Raw genomic sequence first — 18,774 nt, forward strand, 5'->3', positions numbered from 1 at the left:
AAGCAGATATCAGATCATATAATTTGTGCAACCTTTTCAGCCACTTAAGACATATTACCAGCACGTTCAGGACTCAGAGTGAACTTGTCATTGATTATGTCTCAGTGGTTCCAAGATAAGTCTTCCAGAATATATCTTTGAAACATTTTCGGGAATGAGACCTAGTATTTCCTGATGTATGGGCTGATAAGAGGCCACAATCCCTTCTGGAAAAAGTTTCATTTTGAATGTATCAACAAAATTAAACCACGTTTTTGAATATGGCATTATCCATGTTGGTGATTCATGTCTTGGCGATATATGCAAATCTGTGAATATTTAATGAGGAAGTACCTCATTTGCATATATAAACATACAATTCAGAAAACTTGCAATATATTTTTTATTAGTTTATATGTACATAGCAAACTGGGACAGTTTCATAGTGATATCTATTCAAATATTTGTTTTGCCTATTAGGGGGTACTGTCTCGCCTTTAGCAGCTTCTGGTTGAACTTCCTCATTCTGGATGTGAGTTCTTCTGACAGATCTTTAGATCTTTAATCCTAACTGAAACTTAGCTTTAGATCCTTCTAGCACCGGCCACCATTACCATTTGGGGGATTGAAAGCTTCAAGTAGTAATTATCATCCAACAATCATAGCTTTGTTTTTCTCACGCAAAGGTTTCAGTGCAGTAGGTATATCCGAGCTGTGGTTTAGGTTTTCTGAAGGTTTTAGGATAGATCCCTCCTATCACCACCTTCAGCCAGTAGGTCTAGGGCAGATCCCGCATATCACCACCTTCAACCAGTAGATCTAGGACAGATCCCTCCTATCACCACCTTCAACCAGTAGATCTAGGACAGACATAAATATACACTGAGTCCAATGGGTAATGATGGGAATTGTCCAGCAGGTGGAGGAAGAGGACCATGAATGAGTGGAGGATGTGAGGGGAACTGTCCAAGGGAAGGAGAGGGAAGGTGAGGTGCAGGGATAACTCCAGGAAAGTGAGGAGGGACAAATGCAGGACCGGGTGGAACATAACACACCATGGTGGGGAGAAACCTCAGATGAGCAATTCAAGGGGGGGATCAATTCAAAGGGGATGATAGATGGATGGAGAATAGAACAAGCAAATAATTGGTATGTGTATATATATATACATGTAATAAAACACATATACATACATAGTAGAAATAGTATCTACTGTAAAGAAAGTATATAAGAAAATTTTAAAATAAAAATAATAATAGAGCTATGAACAAAAAAGCATAGGAATACAAGCGTTGGTATGAAAAATAAGATGACGGCTCAAAGTCCAGGCTCAAAGGTTTAAGTCTCAAAGTTCACTCCCCAGGGGGCAGGAGAACCACTCAGATCCTGTTGAAGTAGAGCGGTCACGGTTATACGCCGTAGATCAACTCAGGACGGCATAGAGCAGATCCATTGCGCCTTGTGGTTAGGTACTCAGATCCAGTTAGAGGTAGAACAGCCGCTGCAGAATGCGCTGTTGGCCACATCAAGGACGTCGCAGGGAAGACAGACCTTGACACGGCCTAACGGGGGCAGGACCAGGGCTGTACATCTCCTTCCGGGTTTGTTTCCTGTTTAACTCGCAAGTGTTTTTGAGGAAAAATGCTGAATTGTGTGGCTTGACCTGATATTTGATATTTAAAATCTTTATTTCGAACATGTAAATACAAACAATATAAAACAAAAACAAATCATTGATCTCTAGCAATGAAATTACAAAAAGAATTAAAGAAATAAAAAAAGAGAACATAACTCAATTTACATGTTTGAAAAGGAGTAGGAAGAAGTATACACTTATCTAATCCTACCCCTTTTCCACTACTCAAAATAAATTTACTAATTTAAAACCTTACAAAACAAATATATATATATATGCAAAACATAAACAAATATATATGTAAAACATGAAAGAAATCAAATAAAAATGTAAACACCCGTGAATGTCAAATCCCTTCCTCATCCCTGTACCTCGTGAAAATGATTTCTTTATAATTCAGTTTGAATTGCCTCATGTTTGGACATTGCTTTAGCACAACATTCAGACTGTTCCACAGTTTCACTCCACATACTGTATGGAAATGCAGTGTCTTCTCCTGGTATAGTACGTACACTAAGACATTTTAAATTGAGTTCACCCCTCAGATTATAACCCCCCTCTCTTTCAAAGAACAGTTCCTGAATAATCAAGTTTTGCTTGATTCTCCTTGTTCTCTCCTTTCTCTCAAGACGCAGACACCGTTTCAAACATTTCAATTTCAGTGTGTATTTTGTTCCAGGTATCTCTCATCAACTTGATTTCTAACTTCCTGGGATATTCACACTTGAGGACCTTGAGGGCCCTGATGCCCCTAAGAGCTCTGTCTCGCTTTGAAGGCATGCGGGTGAGACCTCACCCTTCATTATCATTATAGTAATGGTAGTAGTAGTAGTACATTTTAATATTTAGTAATTTAGCTGACACTTTTATCCAAAGCGAATTACAAATTGTGAGTGTCAGTGGCATTGTTCGTCAAATAGTATTGAGCTTGAGTGCATAGTAGTACATATTAGCCTGATAAGTAGTACAATAGTATAAGTATAGTAGCATAGTAGTTTGGTAAATAATAGTAAAAAGACAGTAAGAAGGTTCGTTTTCTTTTAAAATTCATATTCATATTCATATTATTATGTATTATTATGTATTATTATTACAGTATGTATGATTATTTTTAGGTGGTGGTGAATTCTCTAGCTGGAGCCATTGTTTATTATTATCTATTTGTATGTATGTATTATTATTATTGTTTATTTATATTTATTATTGTTTTTAGGTGGTGGCGAGTTCTCTAGCTGGAGCCATCATTTATTATTATTATTGTTTATTTATATTTATTATTATTTTAGGTGGTGGTGAGTTTTCTAGCTGGAGCCATTATTTATTATTTATTATTATTATTTATTATTTATATTTATTATTATTTTTAGGTGGTGGCGAGTTCTCTAGCTGGAGCCATTATTTATTATTATTATTATTATTATTATTATTATTATTATTATTATTATTATTATTATTATTATTATTATTATTATTATTATTATTATTATTATTATTATTATTATTATTATTATTATTATTATGATTATGATTATGATGATTATTATTATTATTATTATTATTATTATTATTATTATTATTATTATTATTATTATTATTATTATTATTATTATTATTATTATTATTATTATTATTATTATTATTGGTATTATTGGTATTATTATTATTATTATTATTATTATTATTATTATTATTATTATTATTATTATTATTATTATTATTATTATTATTATTATTATTATTTATTTATATTTATTTATTATTGTTTTTAGGTGGTAGTGAGTTCTCTAGCTGGAGCCATCCCTTCTATCTTCAGTGTGCTACTGGTCTGTCAGACTGTCTGGCTGATTTTCAGCATCATGGGAGTCCACCTGTTTGCTGGAAAGTTCCATTTCTGCCTCAACACGACGTCTGAGGAGGTGTGGCAATTTACACTAACATAACATTCAGTGCCTCCAACAGAGGAACAGTGGCTCTTAACTAAAAGGCATTTTTGTTTGTAATGTAGCATTTTCATAAGCTAACATTGGAAAATGGCATTGTGGAGTAAAAGAAAAAACAGGGTGATCTAGCAGGCCAACAAACTGTCAAGACAGCTAATGCTAGCAGGCTAACAAACTAGGAGGCTGCAGGCTTTGTTGAGGCAATGTAGGGGAGAAGTCTAGCCAGTCATCAAGAACCACAGCTAGGGTCTTGGAGGTCACAGAAACAATCTCCATGGTGATGGAAAAGTTTCAGTTTCAGTTTACATTTATTTGTTAGAGAGGGACAACGTACATTAAGGAACATTTGATATAATAGAATGTAAATGTACCCAATTGTAGCCAAAAGGCTAGTTTACATTGGCACATCTTTGATTATCTATCAACCAATTCCTGAGATTAAACTTGAAGGCGTTGAATGAAATGGACTCTCTAATTTTCTGTGGGATTTTATTCCCATAGTCAACTAACCAGGAGGTTTTAGCTGGTGGGTGGGGCTTAGTTTTTCTGGAGTTCAATTTGAGGTTGTTGGTCATCATCCAGGTGGAAATGTTGGACATGACATGAGGCAGGTCAAGATCCATTCAGGGACTCAGGGAGGAAAATAGAGAACGTTTTTATGTGTCATTATGTGTTGTGTTTTTGACTAGTGACATTATGTGTTCAGTGATTTTGACATTACAGTAACATTACATTATGTGTGACATTATGTGTCCAGTGTTTTGATGGATCTGGTGGTCGACTGTGTCAAAGGCTTCTGACAGGTCCAGGAGAATCAGGACAGAGGAGAGACTCTCCATTCTTGTCAAGTGAAGAGCCTCTGTGACCGCTATGAGTGACCGGTCTTTAAGCCTGACTGATTTGGGTCCAGAAGATAATTCTGTAACAGATAATAAGATACTTGGTTAGAAACAGTGCATTCAAATGACTGAGAAAAACTGGGTGAGCACGGGTGATAATGATCTATGACTGTACGGTTCAACAACGCTTTCTTAATTTCTTTCTTAACTGAGGGTTGTGACTCTGGATCATTTTAGTAAGGCAGCAACCACCCAGGAGATGAGGCAGGAGCTGTCAGGAATGGGAGGATGTCCGGTAGTGTGTGTGTATATGTATGTGTGTGTGTGTGTGTGTGTGTGTGTGTGTGTGTGTGTGTGTGTGTGTGTGTGTGTGTGTGTGTGTGTGTGTGTGTGTGTGTGTGTGTGTGTGTGTGTGTCTGTTGTGTTGTATTGATGTGTATGTAATGTAATATGTAACGGGTTGTGTGATGTTCCAGTACTTCCATACAGATGATGTGAACAACAAGACGGACTGTCTCACATTGGTGTCAGAGAACTTCACTGATATCCGCTGGTTGAACATCAAGGTTAACTATGACAATGTAGCAGCGGGCTACCTGGCACTACTGCAAGTGGTAAGATAGTTCAGACACACACATGCACATGCACACATAATGCACAGAACAGCTCCATAACAGGCTCAAAAGTCAAGTAGTTACTGAAATAGATGCCCTTTCCCCAAACAGTACAAAAATAAAAAATAAAGTATGTACCTATACTGTATGTACCTTATAATAATATAATAATGCAGGACCTCTTTAGGGGGTCTTTAATCGGCATGCAACGAACTGGACATGCAATTGGAGCGGCACACCGGGATACACACACACACACATGCATTGTCTTTCCTCAGTCGCCAATGCGATAAAGTCTCTGCGCCTAACCCATCCCGTCGTCCTTCCCCCCATGGGCAGCCGGGAGCAGATAGGGCGTCAACGTTAGCCACGCCCCGGGGACCAATCCATGTGCTCCTGTCCGTCTTTCTCAAGGACGCCACAGTGTTAGCGATCTGTTGTTGTGCATGTTTTTCCATTGGGTTTATCTTATCGGGGGGGAAACCCTTGCGAGCACGGGGAGAACATGCAAACTCCACACAGAAAGGCCTGGGAGATACCCCACCTGGGTACCTGGCATCATGGAAACCTGGTCCCCAAGCGGGAATCGAACCCTGGACCTTCTTGCTGTGAGGCGACATTGTTAACCACTACACCACCGTGCCGCCTTACCACTATAAACTATGTTACTATCCTTATAATACTACCTATCATGCTAATATCTATACTACTATGCACTCAGAGTGTAACAGTCAAGTTCGACACTGTTTTATGAACAATACCACTGACCCTTAGCTGCCAGAGATGTACCCTTCCTGCTGACTTGTTCACAATTTGTAAGTCACTTTGGATAAAAGCGTCAGCTAAATTACTAAATGTAAATAGTATCCAATAGATAGAGGAGTGAAGTTTTGCCTAATACAGATGTGCATATAGCTAAGTAAAGAAAACCAGAGGCAGACCAGCGGAATGGGAAAGGATCAGGGGTATCTGGGAGTAAACTTAACCTTGAGGCATATACAGTAGCTTCTGACTTCTGGTTTATTTTATGATCGTATAATAACTAGGGCTGGGACTTTATCGCATTCATTTAGATGAATTAACTACAGAAAGAATTAAAAGTTAAATAAATTGATGCATTTAATCTCATGATGATTTTTATTTATTGTGTAAGAATGTTACCTTTCAAAGGAGACCAGACTCATGCATGTGCTATAAGTATAAAGTATAATAAATAGCAAATAACCTTTTTTCTTAGTCTGGTTTGTTCATAAAAAAAATTAAGAGAAATTGAGATCAATCAAGAGTTTTTTTTCCAATGGTCAACTGTTCTGGAATGTACTTGAAAGTACTGCAAACATGAAACAAAGGAGAATATTAATTATGATTTTTCTTTGCATCTTTGACACTGAATAACACCATGCTAAAAATGACCAGACATGAAAAACTGAAGATGAATAAACAGAAGGTTTTGTAGATACAGTACTGAATTCTCCCATCCGGACCAATGCCATTTGAAATATTATTATAGAATATAGAATAGCAGGCCTATAAATGACTTTATTATAGCCAATTTGCACATTTATGGATTGGGCCAAATCTTATCTTTCAAATGGCCGAGTTCAATTTGGATTTAGTATCACCAGGCGTGCAAGAACAGATAATGAAATCTACTGTATGTACAGTAGGTTTTTTATTCTTGCAAGAGATCTGCCATTTTGAAACTGATTTCAAATCGGATGGTTGCTAAATGCTCAAAATAGGGGAGACAAACTGTTACAACCAAGTATAAATGACTTGCCCTAAGGCCTCAGCAGTCACAAGAAAATATGGCTTGTTTTCCCGGTAGGCCTTGGTTGCAAAATGGTGGACAACAGGAAGTCGGACACGTTTTACCAAAAATAACAATATTTATTCAACAGCTAGTTTAAATAACAAAAAGGTGGAGAGCTGGGTGCTCCAGCCTCCATAGTTTAGGATAACTCAAAAGCACATGGACAAAAATATATAGCAAAGAGCAAATGGGCAAAAATAGAACAAAGAGTAAATGGTCACAGATAGTGAGAGCACAGGTGAGAGCACTTCTGGTGAGCACTCTGGTAAGCGACAACAATTTGTTCCTCACATTTTACCCATTCACTCACACACCGACGGTGGAGGCGACCATGCAAGGTGCGTGCCAACCTGCTCATCGAGAGCAGTTAGGGGGTTAAGTGTCTTGCTCAAGGACACTTCGGCACGCTGCCGGGAGGAGCCATAATCAAACCTGGGAAACCATTACCAGATGACCGCTCTACCTCCTTGAGCCACTGTCACCCCTTATCCAACTCCCTTTTCTGTCTTGATTATTATGACTTGTGTTGTGGTGTTCTGTGAGGCGTGTTGTACAGCTAGATACATGCTTTATCAGAATTAGAATCAGAATCAGAAAGTGGACACTAGCGGACAGACATTAACAGACAGATAATACAATAAAGAGGTGGAGTAAGATCAAATGAAATATGAACTAAGTTGAGCACAATAGAATATAATATAATTATGAAATTAAATTAAATATAGGCCATGGCTGTACAACTGTAAATAAAGAGGTTGAATAATATTAAATGGGATATAAACTAAATTGAAACTAATTAAAACTAAAACTAAATCCTTATAAAGCTGTTGTACATGCTTTATGAAGCTGAATGTTGTGATTATGTTTGTTTCCATTTCTGTTGCAGGCAACATTTAAAGGCTGGTTGGATGTCATGTACGCAGCCGTGGACTCCAGGATGGTCAGTCAGGCTGCTTCCCTGTGTGTGTGTGTGTGAGAGAGAGAGAGAGAGAGAAGAGAGAGAGAGAGAGAGAGAGAAGAGAGAGAGAGAGAGAGGAGAGAGAGAGAGAGAGAGAGAGGAGAGAGAGAGAGAGAGAGAGAGAGAGAGAGAGAGAGAGAGAGAGAGAGAGAGAGAGAGAGAGAGAGAGAGAGAGAGAGAGAGAGAGAGAGAGAGAGAGAGAGAGAGAGAGAGATACTTTAACTAGAGCATTCACCACCACCTAATAATATAATAAACAGTCATAATAATTGCTACTATTTTTATAACACTGTCACTATCACTATTACAGCCCAAATCAACATGTATCTCGCTTGTGTGTATGTGTGTGTGTGTGTAGGTGGATCAGCAGCCAGTCTATGAAAATAATGTCTACATGTATCTGTACTTCGTCATCTTCATCATCTTCGGCTCCTTCTTCACTCTTGTCCTCTTCGTCGGAGTTATCATTGATCATTTCAACCAGCAAAAACCTAAGATAAGTCTCTTAATAACCAGCCAACCAATAAACTAACCAATCAACTGCCTGGTCAACAGACTGACTATGAGACTACCATTAATATAATCATCACCAGCTCTGGAATAATAAACATACCTGGGACTCAAATGCCCTCTGTTGGGGTCCAAACTCAGTGTCAGCCTTTTGTCAACAGATATTGATTTTATTCCAACAGAAATTCCAACATTAGTACATACAATACGAGAGCTGTGTATCCAGTCGCTAGCTAGTTGACTGTTGAAAACACGGAGAAGAGATGGAAATTGGAATTGAGACGAGACAGATTTTATTTTATTTTATTTGACATTTAAAAAAATTCAAGATTCAAGAAAACATCAAGGATGAAACACAAAAAAGTCAAGACTTATTTCCATTGTGGTCCTTGGTCTCAGACAGATAAGCAATACAAAACATGACCACAAATAATAATATGACAAACTGCATAAGTAGTTAAGTAATTAAGTGCAGTACAAACGTAGCCACAAACAACATTTTCATACATTTTAATATCTAGTTTTTAACTTAACATTGTCGAGGAGCCATGATTTGACTTTCTTCTTAACACTTTGGACGCCAGATCCGATGATAGTCGGGTTAACTCGCCGACGCTTGGGCGCCAAACCCTAGTATAGTCGGGTTTTCATCACTATTTCTTTTATTCAATATTTCCATTCATTACAGGCACACAGACATCTGGGTTAACATGGGGAATCGTCCTGAGAATGCACAAGTGCAATACCGGCCGCATCCACCCAGGTGGCAGTATATACCCTTTGAAACATTATATCTTGGCCTGTGGGTCGATCAGAAGTCTCCGGTCGGATTTCTATTGGTCGGGCAAGGGGGGCGGTTATAACGGTCAGATTGAGAAGCGTGAATTGCTCCCGGTGCATGATGTATGGCGGATTATGTTGGCGACACGATCGACACCAATACTGGGACTCGCGATCAGATCATTGGAATATTCATTTTGGGGTACATGACTAGTGAAGGTAAGGCCTATATGGTTTCAATCCTGCTGTGATCCAACCATGATTTCACTTCGATCACAATATATGTGTGTATTTTACTCCACAACATGTGCCGTTGGTGACAATCAAAGCATCAAAAAACAACCCCCCACCCCCACCCTTTCATGCATTCATGATGAAACATAATACCGATAATATAGATGTGATCTCGAAATAGTAGCGTGTACAGGCGAGAAATGGCAACGTTTTTAGTGAATTGCACGTATTGCTGCATAGAGTCATTTTCTGGGATTAGACAGGATTACTCTAAAACTATAGTCATATTCACCACGGTATAAAACGGGAATGTATGGATGAAAAAAATATGTCTTCAACACATATTGAACGATAGATAGTCGATGTCAAATGGTAGTATTGTATCCATAGCTATAATATAGAATATAGTTATAGCTCTGCAAACACCGCCACGTATTCCTATATTTTAGAGCGTCAGCCTTTTAACAACACGACATCACGCATATCGCTGTGGCGTCCAAAGTCTTAAAATTGTGTCGGCTACTAAGGCATTTTAGCTGTGAAGGTAGTGTAGTATTTTCCCGAACTAAACTGTTCTGATATTTATCAGAACCTAATCTAATCTGCTCTGCGTTGTGATTCAAAAACTTTAAAGCCCTGGAAAATACTTTAAACAAAGACTTGAGGGTCTTTGTTATGACGATCAGCGGTGCAGCAGGAGGAATGAGGAGAAGAGGGTATATAACAACAGCTGTTTAATCAAAGTTAAGAGTTGTATATGAATTACAATAAAGAACACTATAAAAGATTCAAGGTACCGGAGCACTATGCCGCTCTCGCCCTATCTAAGAAATCAGATTAAAGAATGATAGTTGATAAATCGTTGATGGCTTTGTTCTCTGGCTAGTGAACAAAGTATAGTTCTGTTTTTCCCTCCAAAAGTGATGTTCTTTGTTCTTCTGCTCCTCTGCCCGCGTCGTGTGTAGAGATGGGTGTGGTCTCCTGGTCGGTGAGTTGGGTTTCTCCGAGTCTCCCCTCACCGTCCCCCCACCCCAGCTTATATCCCAAACCTAGAGCCTTCTGCGTGATGTCATCAAAAATGACATCATCAAATCCTTTCCTCCAATGCCAGGCCTGCTAAGTTTGGATTTGAAAATAGGGGTTGGGCTTATACAGCCAACTATATACGTTCCTTTGTTTAAGCCCAGAGAATAGTTTCACTGTATATTTAATACTTTGGTTGGTGAACCCCAAGATATATTGATTACATAAACACAGATATATCATAATTGAACAGTTTATCTTGATGCTAAATGAGACTTATAAACATTGTATATTTCATATCAGTTTCACTCAGGATTGTTACCCCAATATAACAGGCATTTGCAGTTATTTCACATTGTGTTGAGTGATTGTCTCTGAGCTAGTATAATCACATCATATTATCACTACTCTATTCAGCCTCATCAGTCCAGCCTAACAGTCATATATGCAGGTATGTCATATTGATGGTAAACCTCCTATCTCTTTAAACACACATTTAAGTTATTTAACTATAATTCCTATTTGAGACTTTTCATACTAATCAGACCAGTTGGCTACACCTGTGTTGTCCCTAGGCCGCGGGGCAGCCGATACCAACTGCATGTGATCTGATCATCTCATTGTGTTAGCTGTTTACCCACCCCCCACCCCCCTTACTTCCTCCTGCGCTAACTTGGCCCGTGGACTGACTGAATAAGACAGCTGTTTTGACTACATCTTATGTTTGCTTAAAACCTTTTTGATTGGCATGTTTCTACAAGACTATTACACATTAGTTTGATTTGTACCAGTTATGATCTATTGTTCATTAAAAACTACCACAGTTTCCACACTCGGATAGTTCATCTATCCTTAATTATGTCAAACATAGATCTTAACTTCTACTCACTATCTATATAAAATACATATGGTTTGCCACACTCAGATCCTAAAATTCAACCTAACATTCTTTTTCTAAATCTCCTTCTTATGTATCTTTATAAATTCAAACACCTTTATTAGCAGTCCATTTCGGTTATTTGTGCCCCGTGTACAGTCTTTGACACGCTGTTTCGTACCAAGATCAATTTCCATTGGTTTCCAATGTGATTTGTCAAATTCTGACTTGGAACAGTGAGGAAGGGGGGTCAATGTTTTCTAGATCGACCTGGCCTCCTCCTTATTTCTCAGAGCTGGTGCAGTTCACGACTGCTGAATGCTACCACCAACTCTGGGAGGTGGAATTAGAAAGCCAATTGCCTTTCTATCACACCCCGTCTTCTGTCGCGACCGCATGTCTCGTGTTGAACTCTATAGGGGTAGGACCCCCTGCTGTATTGCTCTGTCGCTGTCACAGCTGTGAGGAGGTCGTCGCTGGCTGCTCAACCCCCGTTGACCCTCGGATTAGTGGAAGAGGTTTGCTTCTCCCCCCCTTCCGCCTGGTCGTTGATAGGGGCGATAGCAGCTCCACCCTTTCGCTTGTCAATGGTCAATTGCTAAGGCCTTGCAGCCCGTCTGTTGACAGCCGGAGTTGTTGCTGAGGCCTAGCAGCCTGTCTCCTCATAGGTTGCCTGTCGTTTGGCTCCTCTCGTTCCCCTCTGAAGCCTCAAGACCCGGTCACTGCGTTGGCCGGAACTCTCCACGCTTGAGAGTTAGGCTTCTCCTGGATCTCTCGGTGGCCTGCAGTGTTATGATTCCCCATGGACCTCTGGGTAGACACTAGCCAGTGTCTGGTTCCCCAGTACTGATGGAATCCTTGGGTCTGCTTCGTACCACACTCGGATGCATGTCGGTTCCCCAATCTCCCATTTGTATCCTGCAGTGAATATATATCGCTTCGGGACAGTGCAGGTTACTTCTACCACAACAATTTATTGAGAATCCAGATTTTTTCCTCCCTCAGACACTCTTTACTGGTCTGAGTTCTGACAACTCTCTTTTCCAAATCATTATTCTATATATTTTATGACTTTTTGATCGTTAATATTCAAAATTCAGAAAAAATCACATGGCTCTCCTTATATTATGCTGTCAAAACAGTATAACCCACCACTCTTCGATGTGGAATAACATTCAAACATCGTTACCTTCGTCCCTGGACAGCTGCTTCCCGGCCTGGACAGTCAGCACTGACACGTCCACTCTCCCAGTAATCCTAGGTGTATGGCAACAAATCACAGTCCGCCTTAAACACACATCTTCCACATGCTCCGTCAGCCTTCACCAAGCCACCGGAGTCCCCCACAAGCCAATTATCAATTGCACATGTTCACACCCTACACAAAGACTAATTTGGCCAATAGCGACCAAAACCTATTGAGCTTATCAATGTACAGAGAATCATGCTCCCCAACACTTTCACCAATCACGACACACCCCCAGCTCCTAGAACCGGATTTTTAATGGGCGGAGAACAAAAATCCATGAACCAGCTCATGTCCATTCACTTTGTCCTCAGTCCATTATCCAGACATATACTACCCAGTCCTGATGTGTCGAGATCACTCCCAGCTTGCCAGGTACCCTAAGAAAAAATTATATAGAAAACAAACAAAAACAAACAAAGAAAATGCATGCCCAAAACAATAAATGAAAAAAAGAAAAAAGAAACTAAACTTGTGAGCTTTGTTCTTTTTTCTTTTCAACTCACTTTTAGAAACAAAATTAACCTATTATCTAGAGGCTTATGCACCCCCGTATTAACTAAGAAACAAAAAAGGGAAAAATCAAATGAATAAACAAAATGAACGCTCCCGGCCTAAGTCAGGAATTGCTCGTAACACACTAGAAAAGAGAATTTCTACAGACAATACAAATAAACACCTATATCTATTGCTCATAACTGTTAATATCTATCTATCAATACCATAAAAACCTAGGAACAACTATGGGTCTTTTTAATTTCTTAATCATGCAGTCCACCCTTTGACCAATCTGAATGTTGACCAAGCATGGATCATTTACTGACCACTAGCTTCCGCAGTGTCACATCATCACACTGTCTAATATTGAATACCTAATATTAACTGTTAGTCTGATTAGTTCATGCATTTGTCCGTTACTCACACATCCATTTTAGTAACTTCCATTCATAACCTAATCACCTAACCCCTCTATTTATTTTTTATTCTATTTTTATTCTAATCTAATCAGGAGCATATATTTTTTATTATTCAATCTATTCCATCTTTACCCTAATCAGTTGTATATATTTTTATTCTGCCGGTGGCCTCTGCAGACATGACCTTTGAAAATGACCTTTCAGTCCACAGATCCAGCAAACCTGTCCGTGTCCCCTGGGTTGTGGGACCCGGTGGGTCGCCCGCCTGTGATCGGATGGCCCTGGGGTCATTGGGCCCAGAGCATGTCCTTGCTGTCCGCCATGGTTCCCTTGAGCCTGTCCTGGGGAGAAAGCCACGTACCTATTTGGTTCAGTCACAGTTCACAGTTCACAGTCACACTTTGAGCCTGTTGTTGGGAGGGGCCCGCTACCTGTCCAGACGACGGAGCACACGGCATTGCTCGGTCACGGTGGCCTAACACCGACGCCCGAAACATGATCTCAATAGCTGTACCATCTAGTAGTGCAGTCTTTCTCCCCAGTTCCTGTTCCAGTCTCTGAGTCTCGTGTGCGGCTAATTCCGACGCCCGAAGTATGATCTCAATAGCTGCTATAAACGCTCTCTGTTGTCTATAGGACGACGCCCCTTCCCCCATCTCAGCGCTGGCGGTCTGACTTCCCATCGCTGGGTCCCGCCTCTCATCTTGGCTCTGGTGCTGAGGGGGTCCTGGACAGGGGGAGCTTGCTGGCTGTGAACACTGTACTTGATACCGACCTTGGTTTTGCCCATGCCCACTTCCTTTGTTCCCCCATCGAGGGCCTCCTGTCGTGGATAGATAGCCCCACTCACATTCTCGAGAAATGTGTCCGAGATTCCCGCACGCCCAACACACAATTTACTGTGCTCTGGATCTCTTCGCACTCCCTCTTTTGTTTCCACCTTGTCCCCGTGACTGCCAGGGTGTCCCTCTTGGGGTTTGTTGTTGTTCCGGCGCAGGACCCCCTTGTGGCCCCAACTGGGCCCGTCTCTGGCCATCTGGTTCTCCGTTGGAGCCTGTCTCCCCTCTGGGCTGTGTGGACTGGATTAGGCCTTGGAGGTATTCCACTACCTGTCCAGCCTCGGTTAGCTGTTGTTCTAGAGGGAGGCACGTCCTCCGCACTTCCTCCACCCTGGCCCTTGTTGACTGGCTCCTAGTCATCGGGCCACGTCTCTCAGTTTGGTACTGATGGTGGGGGTGGAGGAAATCTGGGCACGGGACACAGGTGGGCTGTAGAAACTGTTCATGTATTATCCCATACCTGTTGTCGGTCTCTATTCCCGCCGCACGGCCAGCGTCAACTCCCTGGGACTGCTGTAACAACATCGCTCTCCTCAGTTGCTTTCGTTGTCCCTTGGTTAACTGGCAGTCTCCCGCAACGGACACTTCAGCGTGGATCGGCTCGGGTAATACAGTTGTCTCTGGGTCGCTCGCTGCAACGACTCCCTGTGGCGGAGTTAAAGACATTATTTCCAGTCCCTCCGTCACACTGGACTCCGGAGGGGAGTCGATCACATTCAAGTCAATCAGGTTAACGTCACTGTTCAATTCGGTCAATGTAATGTCTGCAGAGGTTATCGGCATTACCCCACTACCGGCATTATTTCTTTTCATCACCTTTTGTAATCTCTTTTTCTGTTTTTTGATTTGGGTACGCATTCTATACCGGCCTCCTTTCTTACATTTAAATACAAGGTTCTGTAATGGCCTGAATATCTTTGGCCATTGTTTCGTCACTTTTATTGTGACATTCCCAGTCGTTGAAATAGACAGATTGTCTACCCTTTCTATGGTTAGTACATCTAACCCTCCAGTTGCTCCGATCTGTGTATTTTCCATTCTCACCCTCTTTCAAACACTCGTAATATCACCGTTTGGAAAGCAAGTGTCTCTGTATTCAAACTATTTTTACAACTTTGAGTTAATTTCACTCACACTGATATATTGGTGCAAACAGGAATTGATAACTCGCTGTGTGATACTATACACCGACTTTCAACAGTCCCTTTGATTTCCCTGTCTGGAGTTCGAAATTGTCAGCACTGGCCTGTCCGCCCTGGAGCAGCTGTGAAGAGAGAAGAAAAAGCATACACTTAATTATCAGTGGCATTTCCCGTTCACAATCCATCATTTATCTTTAAGCATGGAATGTAGGGCTTCTCCTATACTAAAATCACTTGAGAGCATTTGTGCAATTTTCGTTTGAATTATCAACGACACAGCCTTAATCGTTTTTCAGTTGTCTCCATTGGAAAACTGGATCTCCCAATCCCGTTGTCATGTTCCTTCTCACAACTCCGGGGAACCCAATATTGCATCAGCCTTTCCCCTTCTGTTGGTCAATCAGAAATTTGTTATTTACAGCCTATCATTTCTAAACATCTGTACTGGACATGGTAATTTAGGTGAATAAACTCACTTTAACTCCTATAATTCATGTGAATAAAAGCACTTTAACTCTTATTGCTCTTTGCAAATGGCTATGTGTATATTTAATCCTAATCTTTCCTTCTACGTGTAACTATATTTATTTCTATCCGTGAAAGCCTAAAAATGTATTCCGCTCATATTACATTTTACATACCAGTAATACACATATTTCACACACAATTTTGCACACAATTACTACACATTCCCCCGTAACACCTAACCACTTAGGTGTTAAACCCACTTCTCACGAGAATAGAAATCAATTTTCAGTGCCTTATGACACTGAAGTCCCGTGCATTCGGAACAGTGTCATACAACCTGTTCATTAAACCACAGGTGCCGACACTACCCCCACATTGAAATCCCTGCAGACCAATGACATCTCATTGGTCAACCTAACTTGTGGCCCAACGGCGCCCCCTCCAGTTTGCAACCTGGAACGCGAAACCCCGGGCCTCCTACTCAAGGATATCCAAAGTTCATATCACTCTCAACCACTGCTGCTCACACACAGCACCTCCGACACCAATCAACCACCGTAACCACCGTCACCCAAATACCCACACACAATATAACCCAATGCGCGTAGTGTGGCAGCGAGCTTTTGACGAGTGCACGCATAGCGCATCCCCGTTAATGCGCGGTGGCAGGCAACGAGCCCACCCCCGCCACGACGTCTAGCAGTCCCCGTACCCCCGTTAAAATGAAAAATATGCGCAGTGTGGCAGCGAGCATCGACGAGTCGCACACATAGCGCATCCCCGTCAACGCGTGGAGGCAGACAGTGAGCTACGACGATCTGTCTACCCAGGTGCAGCCGAGCAGAGCAACCCCCACACGCAGGTCCATCTGTGTGGAGAGCCCCCAACCTGTCCTCAAAATATGCTCCGACTTACGGCCCACCAACATGAACGCCACACAAAAGACACTGACACGGAGTCTACCGTGTCGCCCCGTGTCAGCCGCGCTACACTTCTCCATTAAATCAAGAGACCGGAAGGCGGCCGGATACCTGGAGAGAGCCAGAGAGTACGGCCCCATCGCCGGTTGAGTACGACATCATTGCCCTAACGCCAGCCAATACCACTACCAGCACTAGAAATTCCCTAAAAATAACAATAAAACTGAATATTGAACAACAACATACATCAAACAAGTCCCAAATTCAACCAACTGCCTTTGAATCCTACAGTAGACAGCAATAAACAATAAATCTAGCAATACACCGCGTTTGAAACCTACACAGCACAACCATAAACAATATACAAGACCAAACTAGGAGAGAAAGAGAGAGCGTTTTGGGGGGGGCCGAGGGGGGAAGAGAGAATGGAAGAGAGGCGGTGTAGGAACGAGATTCCTCGTTCATATAACACCACATCACAATATAGCCTGTGCCCATAACCATGCGGGGAGTGAGGGGGAGGGAGGGAGCGAGAGGGGAAGGGGGGCATTGGGAGGGAAAGAGAGAGCGGGAGAGAGAGAGAGGGGGGGGGGGTGAGAGAGAGAGAGAGAGAGAGAGGGGGGTGAGAGAGGGAGAGAGGGGGGGGGGAGCGAGAGAGAGGGGGGGGGGAGCGAGAGGGAGAGAGAGAGAGGGGGGGGGGTAAGAGAGAGAGAGAGAGGGGGGGTGAGAGAGGGAGAGAGAGAGGGAGGGAGGAAAGGGAGAGAGAGGGGGGGTGAGAGAGGGAAGGAGAGAGAGGGAGCGAGAGAGAGAGAGAGGGGGGGGGGTGAGAGAGGGAGTAAGAGAGAGAGAGGGGGGGGAGGGTTAGAGAGGGAAGGAGAGAGAGAGAGAGAGAGGGGGGGGGGTAAGAGAGAGAGAGAGAGGGGGGGTGAGAGAGGGAGAGAGAGAGGGAGGGAGGAAAGGGAGAGAGAGGGGGGGGGGTGAGAGAAGGAAGGAGAGAGAGGGAGCGAGAGAGAGAGAGAGAGAGAGGGGGGGGGGTGAGAGAGGGAGTAAGAGAGAGAGAGAGGGGTGAGGGTGAGAGAGGGAAAGAGAGAGAGAGAGCGAGAGAGAGAGAGAGAGAGAGAGAGAGAGAGGGGGGGGGTGAGAGAAGGAAGGAGAGAGAGGGAGCGAGAGAGAGAGAGAGAGAGGGGGGGGGGTGAGAGGGAGGGAGAGAGGTGGGGGAGAGGGAATGGATGAGGGGGAGGGGGGGCCAGGGCCCCACATTCCACTACCAGATTAAAGCATAACAATCTAATCCACCCCTATCATTACACTAACCTCTAAATGAAACCGTTCTGTGTGCAGAACCCAAAAACAGTTTAAAAAGGAAACTCACCATGTCCTCTGCTGCCCCCTAGGGAGGGAGGAAAGGGAGAGAGAGGGGGGGTGAGAGAGGGAAGGAGAGAGAGGGAGCGAGAGAGAGAGAGAGGGGGGGGGGTGAGAGAGGGAGTAAGAGAGAGAGAGAGGGGGGAGGGTTAGAGAGGGAAGGAGAGAGAGAGAGAGAGAGAGGGGGGGGGGTAAGAGAGAGAGAGAGAGAGGGGGGGTGAGAGAGGGAGAGAGAGAGGGAGGGAGGAAAGGGAGAGAGAGGGGGGGGGTGAGAGAAGGAAGGAGAGAGAGGAGAGAGGAGAGAGAGAGAGGGGGGGTGATGAGGAGGAAGTATGAGAGAGGAGTGAGGGTGAGATGGAACGAGAGAGAGGAGAGAGAGAGAAGGAGGGGGGGGGGGGAGAGAGAGGGGGGGGGAGGGATAGAGGAAGAGGCGAGAGAGGAGAGAGAGAGGGGGGGTGAGGTGGGGGAGAGGGAATGGATGAGGGGGAGGGGGGGCCAGGGCCCCACATTCCACTACCAGATTAAAGCATAACAATCTAATCCACCCCTATCATTACACTAACCTCTAAATGAAACCGTTCTGTGTGCAGAACCCAAAAACAGTTTCAAAAGGAAACTCACCATGTCCTCTGCTGCCCCCTACCGTATTCCTAAATAAACTCCACCTTCCCCTCAAC

At 42.7% G+C, this 18,774-nt stretch overlaps 1 protein-coding gene across 1 annotated transcript in view; it reads left to right on the forward strand.

Annotated features, from left to right (window-relative positions):
• The window catches only part of LOC311233502 (sodium channel protein type 4 subunit alpha B-like), a gene marked incomplete at its 3' end in the record, with an annotated part of 179,305 nt that extends 162,420 nt beyond the window's left edge, over positions 1-16,885 (forward strand). Inside the window, exons 18-23 of the mRNA XM_084320469.1 lie at positions 2,295-2,399; positions 3,385-3,531; positions 4,871-5,008; positions 7,708-7,761; positions 8,138-8,279; positions 16,797-16,885. Of these exons, the coding sequence (XP_084176595.1) occupies positions 2,295-2,399; positions 3,385-3,531; positions 4,871-5,008; positions 7,708-7,761; positions 8,138-8,279; positions 16,797-16,885 (675 nt within the window). The remainder of the gene's footprint in view (positions 1-2,294; positions 2,400-3,384; positions 3,532-4,870; positions 5,009-7,707; positions 7,762-8,137; positions 8,280-16,796) is intronic.
• Positions 16,886-18,774: the final 1,889 nt, after the last annotated feature.

This window comes from Notolepis coatsorum, assembly GCF_963971535.1.
Source record: "Notolepis coatsorum genome assembly, chromosome: 8".
Taxonomy (NCBI): domain Eukaryota; kingdom Metazoa; phylum Chordata; class Actinopteri; order Aulopiformes; family Paralepididae; genus Notolepis; species Notolepis coatsorum.